The sequence below is a fragment of the Drosophila melanogaster genome, chromosome 2L, assembly GCF_000001215.4.
Source record: "Drosophila melanogaster chromosome 2L".
In the NCBI taxonomy this organism is placed as follows: domain Eukaryota; kingdom Metazoa; phylum Arthropoda; class Insecta; order Diptera; family Drosophilidae; genus Drosophila; species Drosophila melanogaster.
In genome coordinates, this window is record NT_033779.5 from 17,610,642 (window position 1) to 17,627,746 (window position 17,105).

A 17,105-nucleotide genomic window follows, 5' to 3' on the forward strand; every position below is an offset into this window, starting at 1 on the left:
GAAAAGCACTCAATTGTCCGATGGATTTCCCATTTTCCGAGCCAAGCACTCCAGTCCCGAGCTGAAGAAGATTAGGCCTTGGCTGTGTAATCAAGTATAAATGCATGTCTATGTTAAGTTGCTCTTAAAGTTTGTCAAGCGCTTCACGAACGTAAATAGTTTTGGCACAGGGAATTGGAATTTAATCAAGTCATTTATTAAATTTTAATATAATATTTCCCGACAAATATTTCTTTCATTAAACTTGCTAAGTAGGTCAGGTCAGGTGTAGTTTAATTCCACTGGAATTTGGGATGCACAAAGTTTAAAGTTGTTCGACAACTGTGGTCAAGTTATGAAACATTCACTCAATAATTCACTGAAACACAAGCCAATTGCATTAAATCCGCTATTAGCTGTTGCACACAAACAATACACCTCGGTGCACGTTCAATGTCAAAGTTATGCAATCCTCCGCAAATCCTTCCACCCATCTGCACATAGCCCCACCAGAGTGTTCCTTCCTTATCGTAATTTAGCCACCTGCCGCACCTGTCGCCACGCATTTTCCCTCGGCCTTGTCACCGAATTGTTCCAGTTTGTTATCAGGCCGACTCTTGCACATTTGGGCGGGCCAACACCTAATACAACCCAAAATGGCCAAAACAGGCGCCTACACAATGGCACAATGGCACTGCGATTTGTGTTTAACAATTTGTAGTTCGTGTTTTGCTTGTCGCCGCAAGCGTTGCTGATTTCACTTATCGCGCCTCGCCCACGCGGAAATTCCCGTGAAAACAAGCAAATACATTGGCCAAACACTTGCAAAATTATTTTCACAATTTTGGTACTGTTTCTATAACTGTCCAGTACCTAAATACGAACGAAGATGCTTCGAATTTTCACCTTAAAAATATTAAGAAAGTAATTGTTACAAAATTACAAAGAAATATGACTTTTTAGAAATACTTATAGAAATTATAACTGAATTTTTGCTTACTGTTTCTTATACACTCTTAGTTTTACCTGTAATTATTTTTTTTTATTAATTTATTTATAATTAATTTTATATTTTTTCGACTGCAGAGAACAATAACAGAAAGGACGGTTGACATGGCTACTGTAGTCACAGTTCAAAATGCGTTCAAAACGTCAATGTTGCTGTTGCATTTACTGGGCGCACTTTTTGGGTGTGATATTTATAATAAATATTTGCTAGCCAAGGGTGATGTGCCGCTCTATTATTATCTGATGTATCAATATTGAAACATTTATTGAAATTAAAACAATTTGAAGAAAAACATGAAAGAATGCTGTTGTAGAATTTCTCTAATAACAGATACCCATGTTGTCAAAATATTGTTTGCATATGTAAAAAAACTGAAAAGGAAAAATAAATAAAAATCAAAACAATTTTCAAAAGTGTTAGCAGTTTTGGGCGTCCTGTGACGAAATGTTCTGAAATGAAATTGAGCTTTTTTTAAGTATCTACAATATGTATGCATAGGAAAAACATTCTAGCTCTTGTAGTTCGCAAAGAGACTAAAACACATGGCCAGATTGAATCGAGTAGTTTTACTATGCAAACAACGGATATAATGAGTATCTTTTTAATACGCTTCTTCTTGAATTGAATTATAACTATACTATACTACTTTAACTTCTGACTTTCACAAGACACAGGCACCGCATTCCAACAGCTGTATGTTATTTTTTAATTTCAAGCTTAGTTGAAACTTGCTGTTTGCACTCATATTTGCAAATAATAACTTTGGGCCCACGTTTCAAAGGACGGCTCTTAATTGCATACGCTGCAAGGAAAACAGCGCGGAAATGTGGAAATGGTTTGATTAGGCGTGCCCCGGGCGCTGCAATCTTCCGCAGCTTGATTAATAAATGTCGCGCTTTTGTGGCCCGTCGACAAATATTGCCGGATTGGGCCAAAATCACCAGCAAGCCACCCAAATGCCCGCCCAGCCACCAAACCCAACCACAGCAGCAGCCAGCGATTTCCTGTCAATAAGCCTTGTCAGCAACATGAAATTAACGCTATTCAAGCCTGGAGGGCGCCATGCAAGGAATTCTTTCACATTGCGACAAATGTCTGGCTGCTGAATCCGAATTCTCGACTCTGACACTTTCAATCAGTCCGCCAAGGATTCCCATTCCCGTTCGCACTCCCCCCTCTGACAACCATGGTGGGAATGCCAATGCCGCTCAATAAATGTCATTACATTGTCAAGTGCATATTAGCGCCATAATTGAACGGCGTGAGCAGAATTTTCCCCGCCACTCTGCGCAACTTGAGGAAATAAAGAAAAGTGTAGTTATAAATGTGAAAGAGTTCTCTTTATGGTGAAGTAACTAACAACTAAGAAACGGGAAGAAACTCACTTCACTTTCTTTTACTTTCAGATAATATTTCTGTTAATGTACTAAAGATAAAGAAAAACTTTACAGACTTTGAAAGATTAGTTTTAAAGTGAAAACAAATTATTAAATTACCTTTAATAAGATGTAATTAGAGCAAGTAATCAAATTGTGAACTTAAGTAGGATCTTTTATTTTCATTAATTTATATCATTTGTATGAAAGTATTCATTGTTTCCTATAAATTCCAATCATATTAGTTAACTTATTGAAATATTAAAACTTTATTATGTCCAAAGGTGTTGTTATTGACACCTAATTAATGAAAACGCGAGTACACGGGCGTTTAGCCAATTTGAAATCAAAGCAGTTGAAGCCCCGACTAATTAACTGAAATTCACAAAGTAAAGACCATGGCAAATATAAGCAAACCACTTGTTTGACTTTTGCAAATTAATTATTTAATTTAAAGTAAACATTTTGAAAGTACACAACTGAGTAGACAAGGCCAATTAAAATTGGCCGGAAAGTGACTGGCAGACGGTGTGCGATGGAAACAGCAAAAAAAAAAAAAAAAAAAAAACAGTCAAAAACAAAATGTTTGCGCAAACGAATTGTAAAACAGAATATGAGCAAATTTGCCATCAGCAACTTAAGACAGAATTTTTATGCGAGAAATGAGCGCAAACAATGTGCGTTGTCCATTTCCTCTGGTCTGGTCTGGTCTGGTTGGCCGGAATTCTCGCATTTTCCGGCTGAACGCTTGCAGACCAAAACTGAATTTATAAACCAAAAATGCATGATAGCCGAAGCCCCCCGTTTCCCCTCTCCCACGCTTGTCTGCGGCTTTTGCGGCTGTTGTGGCGACGTCCTAGCCACAGCAACAACAAAACGGCAAAAAACGAGATAGAGCAACTAAAGCCACCAGAATTATCATTACGGCGGCAAAAATCTCTTGGCAGTTTTCCGGACTTTCACGCTGCCATCCGTTTTATTTCACATTTGCCGTTTTGCGGGAGCTCAATTTTTTCAATTTTTAGTTTATTCCGAGGCGAACGATAAAATTGGGTGGGCGTGGCCTCTGGCCAGTAAAAAAACAAAAAAAAAAAAAAAAAGACTGAAATACGCCCAAAATTATTAGTCGAGCTCTCATCTTTTTCGCGTCTTCTCCACCGGCTTGTGTTTTATGGCCCACTCGCCAAGAGCCAACTGAATGCGGGTAACTGAACTTGCAGCTGGCCGAGGATGGGAAATTCATTTAGCGAATTAAATCGATGGGAAAATACGCTATTCCAAAGTTTTTGCGTTGCCAACGAAATACTTTCGTCTTTTTTTTTTTTGAAAAAGTCATTCACTTGTATGTATGGAAGTTTTTGATTTAGTTAAAGTAGAAATGTTTGGCTAATTATAATCGTCATCTTAAGCTGTTGCTGCGACGTAAATGCATCGAAAAATACTCTTTCCATTCGTGGATACAACAATTTCTCATTGCACTGGAATTTATGGCTATCGGCCGCCGAGGCTAGCAAACATTGAACGAGAAAAAATGTTTTGCCAAGCAAACAAAACAGAGCACATGGAATCATAACTTGGCATCATTATACTAGGGGAAGAAATGGGCGGACCCCCCCGATATATGTACATACATAGATATATATATCCAGGCAGTTGTGAGCTCTTGAACTTATAGTGCACTGTGTTGCCTTTTTTCGAATGTTTTGCCTTTTTCGTTGCCGTCTTGTTGTAGTACTGCAGATTTATGTTTTATGACCAAAAAGTGTCTACCATTTTGGGCTAGAGATGGTGATGGAGAGTGTTCTAGGAGTCTGGCTGGCCGCAAAAAAAATGCAAAAGTAACTCATGTCCAGGCTGATGGAAAAATGCGAGAAGGAACTCTTGAGAGTAAACGATTGGTCATTCATAGGCATTTATACAAGTTCAAGTAAGAGCAGAAATGTACACGAATTTTTTTCTAATCTCAGTCGTGTATATTATTAGACATACCTTTCGTGTCAACCAAAATTTTGATTGGATGATGAAATACACAAAATTTGTGTTCTTTATCTCTTGGAATTGCAATAACCGCTTACAGTTGTAAGCGAATTAAGCCTTAATCATCTTATTGGTTTCAAAATAAACACTCTCTACCTTTCATTTCCAGAGCCTTTTCCCTTTCAAAATCACCTTACCACTTTGACTTTGAGTGTGATTTTGCTTGGCGTTTTCGTGTGCTCCCCCTTTCGGAAATGCTACTGCCATTCCATTTAAATACGCATATCATTTGTACTGCCATAAGAGGAATGTTCCTTCTCATTCTCAGTGAACGAGCCCCACATTCACGTTCCCGTTCCCCAGTTACCAAATGAGCTTAAGCTAACAGGGTTTTGTGGATTTTCCAGCATTACGGCCTGGCATGTAATCGTATAGCAGGCGAAGGGTGCGTGGCTAAGTAGCCTCCCAGCCACCCACCACCCACAGCCCATCGCCCATCGCCCACATGTGTTGTGACTGTCTCGTCTGCTTTTGAGAGCCTGTGAAAATTGCTAAAGTATTGCTAAACTCATTTCCTAATGTCAATGGGAGGCGAAGAGATTGAGTGGGTAATAAAGAGTGAAAGCGAATTTGAAATGCTCTTTAACGAAGTGTTGCGTTTTGAACTAAGCAACTTTTATTTGTCTATAATTTAGTTACAATATTGCTATACATTTACAAATAATAATCCTAGTTCAATAATTATATTCAGTAATAAGTATTAATAAAGTTAGAGTGTTTAAGTTTGTGGCACAGTAATAAGAGATGGAGTTTCGAGTAAGGACACCCTTTGCATATCCCTGATTTATATGCGGATCTCGCCGGGAGCGCCTTGCATCTGCATGTTTTCGATTATTTGTTTGCCTCAAATGTGTTTATTGGTCTCGGCACATAATAAAATTATTTATTGCAGTATAAAAAGTATAAAATGAGAGGAAAATACAAATGCCCGTAATCATTTTTCGCTGAGGCATCTACGTGTCGCTGCTCATGTTCCTTTTCAATTTGCATTCGCATGTTGCCCCATAAATACATAAAAGCCATGCCAAACAAAATAAATAAAATTAAAATAAAAATTTATAAAAGCAAGTGTGCCGGGGCGTGGCAAAGGGGAAGTTCAGGATTTACTTTACACATGTGTGTGTGTGTGTGTGTGTGTGTGAATTGCGATGGGTGGTTTTATTGTTTATCAATATAAAGCTCGTAAAATACCTGAACGGAGCAGCAAACCTGGCTGAATGTGCCTGTGTGTTTGTTAGAGATGAGCGATTTATGTGGCAAAGGTTATTCCGGAGGAGCAAAAATGGGGAGACATGTTATAAAGTGAGATCACTAGGAGATTATCTGATTATGCGAGTAAGATTGCTTACGGATTTGCTGCTTATTGAACTCATAAAGTGTGATATTGTTAAATATATACTCTTGTTATCCAATTTTATTATTACTTGAGTATGTTTTGGTTTAAGGCACAGTTAAAAGTATGGCCTGTATATTTATACGGATTATGTTCTAAAACAACATTCTTTTGCTTAAGAGACTTTTTAGGAAATCCCAACAACTTTCTTAATTTAGTTAGGCTTGCATTATGTATTACTATCAAATTTTTCCCAAGTGTGACTTTCATGAAATGTATTAATCCTTGTTCGTCCCCTTTACATAATTGAAAAATTTCTAATGGCCTTTTCAGGTTTATTGGGCACATACGTCGTTGAATATGTAAAAGCCAGCTCAAAAAGTCGGCCTAAAGAGAATAAGACGCTTTTATACACTTGCAATCCATGAATATACCCCTTTGGGTTCTTTCGGTTGGCTTTGGGCCATGCGTTATGCTCATTTGACGCTGCCAGCGACTGTTGCTGTTTTGTTTGGCCTGCCTCTGAAATATAGTTACACAAAATGTTGTTGCATACTTTTGCGGCAAGGAGTCGGGAAAGTCCTTTGTTTCCCGGCTCGCTCCGTCACATTTCGCCGAGTGTGTGTGCGTTATAATTCTAGTTTATGCCTGGGGGCGTCATTCACATAAAGTGCTTATGCGTCTATGTCGCTTTGTCATTTGCCTCCCACTCGGTCTACTTTGGTGTAAATAATATTAGCACTAAACAGACGACAACAGTGGAGAGCCGGGGGATACCAGCTCACTGGTATGCATATGCAGGAGCACCCGGATCCATTCCATTGCCATGAGAGACCCCGTCGGAAGATGACGGGCCATGACGGACCATGGCTGGGGATCTAAGTACATATAGCCCCGGAGCAATAAACTTTTCATTAGCAAGTCAGTTTGTTGTTTGCTGTGACAAAAGGCTTTAAATGGTACAGTAGCGACTCGATATAGTTATCGGGGATTTTGCTTTATAGTGCCATATAGTTTAAAAATATATTGCTGCATATGTTTAGACATCTTATATCTAAATAATAAAGAAGATAAATATTGGCAAATTTATTCGACAAAAAATTAAAAATATTTATTAATTATTTAGATTATGAATCGTTGAATGGCTGGTACTTTAAAATGTTTTTGGATACATGAAAATTATAATTGGCTAACTTCTACTGTGCTTAAGTGCGAAACTCTTGCCACGCAGCAGCGACATAAATTTGTCAAAGGTTTTTGCCCTGCTCCTTTTTATGCGATGCAGCGCAGGGACTATAATTGTTTTATGTTCTTTTCGTTTTTACTGTCCGCAAATAACTATTACCGCGCAAATGGAGTGTGCCTAGGCAGAAAGTAGGCGTGGCATCGTGATATGTTTACTGAAATTTTAGGCTCTACAGTAAAGGAGAAACTTGGCTTTAAATGTTATGGAAAACCACAATAAAACAGAGACTTTGCCGGAATTGTTGAAATTAGTTGAAGGACTAAGCTAATTACCAACTGCCTTTTCGTGTTGAAAACAGTTTTCCTCCAGTTTCCCCTCCGATTTCCGTTTCCTCGATTTCCTCTGCTATCTGGGCAAAGCACTCTTCAGATCATTTGAATAAGCTCTAGTCAAGTCGCGAAAATTTGCAATGCTAACCCATGTAGGTTTGCCAACCCAAACAAGAATGTATTCCACAGTGGGGTGATAATTGGTTTTTGGAAAAACGTGAGTTTACAGAAAATATAGTAAACAAGTTTTTTTTAGATACCAAGAATATTTTTATATGACCTCGTACTTTTTTAACCTATTCGATTGCCACTTTGTTAATATGTTCATACTATAAATGGATCATTATTAACTGTAATCCTTTTTATTTAAAATTATAAAGCTTTATGCCAATAAATAGACTTAAAGTCAATTTTTCCAAAGAATAAATTTAAACAATCCAGAGAAAAAAAAAACAAATCAAATTGCATAATCCGAACCACTGTTCACAGACATATGCAAATGTATATGCAAATACAGAAAGAGCACACGCAACTCATTTTTTTCGCTTTTCCAATCCTTTTTTTGCCTTTTGTTAGGAATTTTTTTTTTGCTCTTGTCGTAGTTCGATTAAATTTTTTTGGCTTCGTTTGATTGCGCAAACATTATGGATTTTGTTATGCATGCGGATCGAAATGGATGGGGGAGTTCAGGATGTGCAAAACTCTCTCTAATGCCGATGATGATTGTGTTGTTGGTCGCTGCGTAGTCCTTGTTGCAAATTCAACAAATTTCTCATCTCGTGTCGATTGCGAAAATTTCACCGAAAACGTCAGGTAAGTTTTACCTTTTCATTCATTTTCCAGCTCTCTTGATTTACGCAGCATACGAGAGCAGAAGTTTTGCAATCGGGATAATAAGCTTTTCCATTTTACTAATTAGCTGGCGAATTCAAGTGATTTTCACTGGGCAGATTAGGTCGGGCTCCAAGGTTATAAGCTGCATTTGGAGGGCCTGCAACTCAATCTCACCGAAAGATGGTAAGTAATTTGCAGCAAGATCTGTACTTAATTTCACTTTGGCTAATGGGGGCTGAAGTCAGGGGCGCCTGTCCAGGGTTAACCTGCCTCAAAGAGGCCTCGACCAACTCAGAGACTCGACAATCCGCCATCCTCGTAACATTTTATGTCGCATAGTTTTCCCACACACACACACATAGAGAGACACCCACTTACTCTTGCATATATGCATAAAGGTGGGTGTGTGTGTTATGTGGAAGGCATCTCAAATGGCGTCTCATTGTTGTTGCTCTCGTGTTTTGCCCTTGTCGCGATTGCTAAAATCAAAAAAGGGACGAAAAGCAGGATAGGCGGCCTACTTAATACTCTTTTATTGTCTAACAACATTTTCTTGGTTTAACGGATTGTTCTTTTCATTATAACGTACAGGAACTTATGCTTCTAGGACCGAATTGTGTTTGTCGATGTAAACTAATATTATTGGCACCCACATAAAAGGAAGTTTCGAAACAAAAAGAGTATAAGTTGAAATCAGGAGCTGCGAGGTATTTTTCCGTTTTTTTTGGTTACCACAAACATTCCAAAGGCATCGTCACGACTTGCTCTTGTTCTTGTCGCTGCTCAGAGTGCCATTGCCATTTTATGAATAATTCATATCCACACATAGAACCACCAGTAAGGTGGTGTGGCAGTCAAAAAAAAAGGAGAGGCAACCACACGCATTCATTTTCATATTGACACTCGTAGCGGCAGGCATTGAGTCCTCCAAATCCAGGCGCGGCACCCTCGGTGGCAGATCCTCGTCAACGATTTTGGCGACATCATTGTCTCCTGGTTGTGTGTCCTTTGTCTACGCCCAGCCTACACCCCGGCCCTTGTTTAGGTTGTCATTCTTAAAGCCTGGCCAGAAAAAATGCCAATGGAAGTCAAGAAAAAGGGACAAAACCACTGAAAACAAACTTTCAATCTAGAAAAGGCGTCTACAGAAAAAAAAAGGAAAATGGGACAAAGGCTCTAATCCAACTTGCAATATTTATATTGTTAATTAATTATTTATTCTTTATTAAGTTAAAATAACCAAATAATAACCTGTATTTTTAAGTTACCCAGGAAAGGCTTTATTTATGCCAGCCGTGTGGTATCCTATTTTTTCGCCAGTGTTTTGGTCCTTCATCTTGTTTGGTCATCAGCGATGGCTTCATTAGACACTCTCACTCACTTACAATCACTTACAGTCATGCCACGTCCTCCACTTCGCCCATATTGAAGTTGTTTCTTTTGTTTTGCACTTGCATATCCGTCCGGCATGGGCATCCTTTTTATCCTGCTTCTGCTCCTGCTCGCACCCCTGCTGTTTGCTTACTGCTTTTCCTCACTGCTTCGCCTTGGGCAAAAGTGATGCTAATCGGCAATTGGCCGCGGCGTCGTTATGTGGCTGCCGGTAACTGTTTTTGTTGCCACTATCGCTGGCCGTATCTTGCTGCCAAATTCGCTGATTCACGTAATTTGCCGCGACTGCAGCAGCGACAACGGCCAAAAGCCACGGCCAACAACCAAAGCCAAAGCCGTAGCCAATGTGTTGTCTCTCCCGCCACTATACACTACAAAACCTAGCCGGAAAAGTGCAGGAAAAGTGGATTAGGCTTGTGCACGAAAGTTGTTTTTCCGCAGGTTTCTCCCATTAAGAGTATCATACATTCGTTGCTATTTTCCAGCCATTTGCTGCCATTGTTTTGCAGCTAAATGAATCTTAAACAGCAACGTGAGCAACACACAGATACGAAAAGCTAACACACACATCCACTCAGCAGCGGGTTTAAAGTATCTTTTTCTTCTATTGTTTCTGGGTTTTCCTCGTACTTTTCATTGGGACTCCCTTTGTTGTTGGCTTTTTGCTTAGATCTTCGATGACTGAGCTGAATTCATAATCTGTTTCTCTGGCTTGGGAATTTGGGACGGTTTGTTGGCCAGGAAGTGACAATAAAAAGGTGCAGCAATATAATCGCCAAATCATATTTAAGATTAAGTCATTATCGGGACAATGGCAGACCGTGATTGAAATATAATTAAATCAGGACTGGAGTCTATGGGAAAAACAGGATTTATTAGTCGGTCTTTCCTTCACAATTAAATGAAAACCCATAAAAAACATTCGAGTTAGGCTAAACTTTAAAAATTACTATAAAAACTAGAGAAGATAATATCATTAAAATCCCAAGTTGCTTACTTTTGCTTTATGCATAATCTATCTTGAAACATTTCAATGCAAATGTGTGTTGCAAACCGGAAAAACTCCGGGCGAAAACAAATGATTTATGGCATCACGTGCTTTGGTCTTGTATTTGTTTTCAACAAAAATTACTGACCTATGGCCAAGTAATGGAAAAACGAACCTTATGTTGTGATGTTAAGAAGTTGAAGCTGCCGAGATATGTTAAAACTAACAGTGAAAGAGCTGGGAGAACTCTTAAAATTACTAACAGCTAACTAACAGTTAAAAGAAAGAGAATCGTGGCTAACAGAGCATGCTCTTTGGGAATTTTACTCTTTGGAAACAATGTTATCCCTCTTCATTTTTAAGGCTGTTAAGTCTGCACTGTTGGCGGTACAAGAGTGTTAGGCTAATGGCCAAAATGCAGCATAAATCACAGAAGTCGAGGATGTCGACAGCAATGCGGTTGCATTGCGATGCCACCGCCTCCCACAAGCCACCACCCACTGAAACTGCCCCAAATGTGCATTTAAACTAGCAAGGGAGCCACCCCACACCACACACACACTTTGTTCGCACAACTGCAATGTCATTTCTATGCACAATGAATGCATAAATCATTAACAAGCGCTCTTCGCTCGCCGCAAAATAATAACAATAATGCTAAAAACTGCAACGAAACCGCTGCAGCCACAATGCCCATGTGGAGGCAACCCAATCAGCACTAAGCCACTTCCCCTTCCACTTCCACATCCGCATCATCGCCAAAAACAAAAAACACCGCCCCTTTGGAGGTTGCATGTGCAACCAATTACAGTCGTTTCCGGCAATCAGTTTTTAGCGCCTGAAATTTCGCATCCACGCGGGTCCTGCAAGCCGAGTATAGTTGTAATCACTTTTGAAATTTCAAATTTCAATTCGATTCTCGCCGCAGCATCGATGCCGTCACGCCCCCGAGTTGAGCACTTAAAATTTATGTTGCCATCCATAGATCATGACGGAATGACACTTGGACAGGACCAGTTGTAGTTGTTGTCGTTGTCATATTTGTGCGTGTGTTTGTGGCGAATCCTTTGGGGAATCGGATAGCCCGACATTTGGAACAGCGATAAAGGATTGACATTGGGATTGCTCGAAATATATGGCTCTGCTTTTTAAAACAACCATTTGGCTGCTCACGAAGTGGCTCAATAGCAGATATCAATTTACATTATGGCTCATATTACACAAAGGCTAAATTAGTAAACACAATTTAAAATTGTATTTATTGCTATATTGGCTAACCCGTTTTGCATTTATACGATTTTCATCTAATTAGGTTGATAGCCAAAAACTATGATAGTTACAATACAGTTCAATGAACTTTGTCGTAAATAAATATTTTCATATTCAAATAATTCAATTTACAGAATTTACATTTTAATATTAAATTTATAAAAGTTGATCAAATTCGGATTGCATTTTTTCCGCATCAATATAAGTAAATATTTATATTGCGCTGCTGGCACAACCTCCACTTTAAGCTGAGCGATTCCAATTTAAGGACATCACCCTGGGAATTCGATGCCGATGCATCTCAATATGTCTTGGCCATCAGAAAAAGCCTCACGGTTGACTGCCAGAGATTGCGAAACTTGTCAGTCGGTCAGCAGTGTTCGAGTGACCTTTTCGATTCGCTCACCTTGGCCGCGCCCAACCACCCATTTTTGGTCTGGAAAAATGTCAAAATTGGTATTTGCATTCTGGGCATATGGCGAATTCCTGGCTGCTTTTAATTGAAATCGAAATTGACTTTGCGGCGACTTTCTGTTCGGTTATTTTTTATTTGAAACACTTGATGGTTCAAATAATGGATGCCAGTATTACGAAAGATTTAAAACAACGCTGACTAAAGCGGAATTATAATCGCGGTCAAAGTGCGGCATGTATCAACGCTAACTCTCTTAATTAAGCCAGTGGACTGCCAACAATTCTGATTATTGTTATCGGAACACCATCAAAATCCCCCGAATATTGCACAATGCAAACATCGCGCAACAGACAAAATCTGACGCACAAAAAAAAAAATTGTATGAAATTCAATGCCAATTAGCCAGCTCACAACTTTCCCTCTTTGTGCAGTCGCTTAAAAATATTTGGCATCTATAAATTGTATTCTATTGCTGAAAACCGTTTCCGTTGTTCAAAATGCGATCAATTTGTATTGTGCTATTTTCCGTCATACATTAATGAATATGAAAGAAAAATAAATTAACTTTTTAAAACGGATTGAGTGATTGACCTGAATTTGAAAATATAAGTACTTATTTAATTAAGTGAGTGTTTTGGGGCTTGAACGTTCTCTAGCTTAATTAAATGCCTGGAATGGTATGCTGTGTAAATTCTTGCAAGGATTGATCTGTATGACGTCAAAGAAAAATGATAACCAACAAGGGTTTTCCAAATTGATTAATGGGGTCAGTTGAAAATTGCGCATGCAGTGCAACAAAATTGAAAAGGAGAAACGTCTAAGCCAGAAACCAATCACTTATCATTTGTTGCAGCTGCAAAAAGTGTTGAGCACTAATTGAATGTCATCAGGACCATCGACAATGTCAATTTGAAATATTATTAAAATCATTTTACATGCACTTTGCACTTTTTCCATGCAAAATCTAGGGAGCTGCTGTCCAAGAAGCGTAGCAAAGGCTCTTAGCTGACTGGCAAAATGTGCGTAAACAGCATAAAGCTCGCCTTCCTCTCATTCTTTCTATTAAATTTCGTTTTTTTATTCATTTTTTACACTTCTATTTCAAATATTTGCAGTAGAAGCAAAAATGTAAATGACACCAAGTATATTAAAACAGCGAAAAAGGAGTGTCAATAAAAAAAAAGACAGTTGCGATAAATGAAATCCGATTTACTGACATTGAATTATCTCTCTTGAATTTATCTCATAAGTATGGCATCATCATAAGTTAAAGCTCAAACTTTAAGGAGAACGTGATTCTCTGGCTCTCAAAAATCCTGCAGACTCCTACAAAGTCAGCATCATTTTTTTTTTTTTTTTGGCAGCAGCTTTGGCAGCCAGACACCAACAAAATGCGCCATTTGTGTTAACTATACTGACACTGAAACCGAAAGCCAAAAATGCTAAAACAAAAGAATGTAAGAGAGAAAGTCAACCGCCAACAAAGAAAAGCAACTCCAGAGACGCTTTACTTATAATGAAGTTCATTTACTTTGGAGGAAAATGGAAAATAAAAAGGGCACACACAAACGATTTAGTTTCATGTTCCGTTGGCTGGCGGAAGGAAAAGCTGCGAGCACCATATACTACTACTGGTGCAATGCCTTCGCGGCCTTTGCTGTTTGCTATTGTTTTAGCTGTTGTTGGTTGCAAGATTAATATGCTGCCGTTTTCCACTACTTATGCTGCCTTTCAGGACCAGGCCGGCACGTCCTGTCAGGACTCACACACGAAGTGGCGAACAGTGAAGGTTGGCGTTGTTCGGATCGACGATACTTACAGAAATTGATATTCAATTTTCTGAAATGTTCAATAGCATATTTTTAACCAAAGTTAATAGCTAATAGCTAATTGCATCGATTCGATTACAACCTTGTTTCGTAGAAAGTTTGCTTAACTTTATCGCATCGTGCGTGCATCTATTTAGGATGAAGGTCACTATGCTGACCTCCGAAAATGCTGAACTTTTCGAGAACATTATAATTTTTGTTTAAAAATAAATTTGTTTTTTTTAAGAGTTTTTTAAATATATAAGTAATGTACGCTTAGTACATTTCTATGGACACACATATTTTTGATGCCACTGTAGCTGCGTATCCTTCGGCGACTGTGTGTGCTTCCTAGTTAAATGAGTATGCGTGTGCTGCTAGTGTGTATGTGTATGTGTGTGTGAGTGCATACAATGCGTATGCTGAAAACTTAAGTCACGAAAGCAGACGCTCTGGCAAAGGCGATCCGTCAGGCTGCGAAATACTTTGGCAACGAAAATATTATACAACTACTACAAGGGTAGGGATTTATTGTGCTTTTTTCCCTTGAAATGCACCGCCCCTGCTACCTTTTAATGTCCTTTCCCCTTGCCATCCGTTCACAGCAGACCTCTATCGCCCACTGTGTGCTCACCGAGATGCAATGAAGCCGAAATGCAGCACTCAACTTGAGCTCCTGTCGCTCCTTCAAAGATCCCTGCAACGAGGCGAAAATCTTAACTGGCAACTCCCCCGGCGAAAATGAGCAGGAAATGTGCAAAGGGGGTGGGGGGTGGGGTTCGAAGGTCCTTCGGTGCCTCCTGCAATTTTCATTTGCATCTTCTGGCGCTGCCATAACTGCCGCCTGTACGCAGTTACACATCACACTTTAGTTCCGCCAAGTGGATTTTCCTCCGGCGCAGAGTTTGTCTTTTCATTAGTTTCGGGGTTTATTGTTATCTTTGGTGCCTGCCTAGAAACGAAATTCACTTGGCTGCAGATTTTGCAGATTAACCAAAAAATGAGCGGGATAATGAAGCCTGACCTTTCGGTGGTCTTTTGTCTTTTACATTAACTTTAATTTTACTTTAGATTTGGGCTTAAAGGGCTATTTTAAGCTATGACTGCTTTGTTTGCTGAATTAAAATGAATAATACAATTCAAGATCTTGCAAGTGTGTTGGTTTATTATTGTAATATTTACTAGGTATTATTTAACACATTTTTTATAGTCCTCGTCCTTGGTCGACTGCCTTCGTTGTGCCGCAAATTGGTTAGCATCCGCCGATGTGATTCCTTGTGCGGATCCCTCAGTTTGAGGGCGAAACAAACTGGGGTGAGAATGTCGTCCACATGGGGAACCTTCGATGCACTGGGCATCCGCCTTAGTCCAGTCCATACACTTTGACGGGCCGTGGAATCATCGGTTGGTTGCGGAGCAATAGCAACCTCAAAGGATCCATCTTCGGGCGGGCCTTTGTCGTTGATCCTTAGCTGGAGCTTAACCCTTGGCTGAATGGCCCTCAGAGCCTCCGCCAGCGAAGAATGGAGGTGCAGGGCTCGCTTGCGATAAGTTTGACGATAACGGCAGTGGTCAATGTAGAGCACCGGCTGGAGTGGATCCAGTGGCCTTTTGTCGGGCATCTCTGGGAGGCAGATGGACACAGGTAAACAGGTGGAAATCTTGGGCGGACCACAGACCACGGACTTCAGCGAGCAGCAGGCATGGCAGGATGTGGGAGACAATCCCGGTCGAGGAGCTGAATCTGGGGTTCAGAGGTTTGACACAATTCTCCTGGGCAGCTTCAAGCCTCCAGCTTATCGGCGACCAGATAACCTGGCCGATGGAGGATATGGGGCGCCCTCATAAATCAAATAAAAGAGCGTATCTGACAAATAAATCTTCGAGGACGAAGCAGGCTCGCAAAAAGAACATGCAAATGCGCATGAAATATGCAAAAGCCGCAAGCCTTAAAATAAATACAAAAATTAAATCAACCAACAGAGCTATACAGTGGTCTTTAGATAGAGGTAACAAGACACGAAATGAGATATACAAAGTACATAAGAGTTATTTCCGATCAAAAGTGAAAGCTATATTCATACAGAATGACAAAAAGTGGGCATTCATCTATGTACGAGTATCATGCAATTTGCGAGAATGTGTTTCAAGAGAAAGTGCATTCTATGGCAAATGCAATGTGATGAGTAATTAATTTGAAAAGTGGACAAAAAATCCGTAATTTTCTAGTAATTACTGTACGTCTAGTATATTGTCCAGTTTTTGCTGACATTTTGACCTGCGGCGACGTGAAAAAAAGAAAATAAAGAAGATTTTTTCTGCAAAATTTACCAGGCTAAAGAGTAAAGAGCAGAGCATGCCAAACGCACAGGCACGGCCAAATAGAATACAGCGCACAAAAAGGAAGCCAAATGAAAAAAGGAAAATGTATATTTTAATAAACCGAACACAAAGCAGCGTAGGAAAAGTCGAGCGCCTCATTTCCCAGCACCACCCACTGAGCCACAGCCACCGAGTGTCGAGCCAGCGGCAAGGTTAGCCAGTTCATTCATTCGGTCTTATTCACAGTTATTGAAAGTAGAGCAGCGCCGCTGCTTCTCGAATAATATGGAAATAAATAAATGTAAGTCCCGGCCACATGATAATAACCAAGGGTTAGAGGTCGGAACGTGAGCCACCGACCCACAGCCGATGACAGTTGACAGACGACGAACACGACGACTACGACTTGAATCCAAATTCGAATCCCGCCGCAAATCCCTGGGAAAATATATTCACCATGTCTTGGGGTTTGGGGTCTTGGATACGGCTCTTCTGCTCCCTCTGATTGGATCAACATACTTAGTTTGTGTTGGCAAAATACCCAACAAATAGTCATGGGAATGCCCTCGACTTTCGCTTTAAGTTGCTCAGGTAGTTTATCGCAAACATTTGCCTTCGCCTTTCAATTTTGGGCTTAGTGAATGTCAAGAAATTTAAAACTCAAGATTTATGGGAGCTTACTCGAATTCTATTTCTAAAGGGGTCAAATGGTATTACATAAAAAAGGCTTAGTATAAAAAAGATTAAGATTGGATGCATATTGGTATGTATTATATTAAAAAAAGGCTTACTATTAAAAGGATTAAGATTGGGTGCATATTAGTATGT

The 17,105-nt window shown here is 39.6% G+C and overlaps 1 protein-coding gene and 1 long non-coding RNA gene across 2 annotated transcripts; both read right to left on the reverse strand.

The window, feature by feature from the left end:
- Positions 1-14,456: 14,456 nt before the first annotated feature.
- On the reverse strand, positions 14,457-15,049 carry lncRNA:CR44413 (long non-coding RNA:CR44413). The gene has a single exon (NR_124341.1). It is a non-coding gene; the product is annotated as a long non-coding RNA:CR44413 (long non-coding RNA).
- Positions 15,050-15,104: 55 nt separating this feature from the next.
- Positions 15,105-15,740, reverse strand: CG15147 (uncharacterized protein). The gene has a single exon (NM_136010.3). The coding sequence runs from the start codon at positions 15,575-15,577 to the stop codon at positions 15,137-15,139; it is 441 nt and encodes a 146-aa protein (NP_609854.1). The 5' UTR covers positions 15,578-15,740; the 3' UTR covers positions 15,105-15,136.
- Positions 15,741-17,105: the final 1,365 nt, after the last annotated feature.

Bases quoted from the DNA above. Each gene is read 5' to 3' on its own strand.
- CG15147 (NM_136010.3), bottom strand. From the start codon at position 15,577: ATGCCCGACAAAAGGCCACTGGATCCACTCCAGCCGGTGCTCTACATT.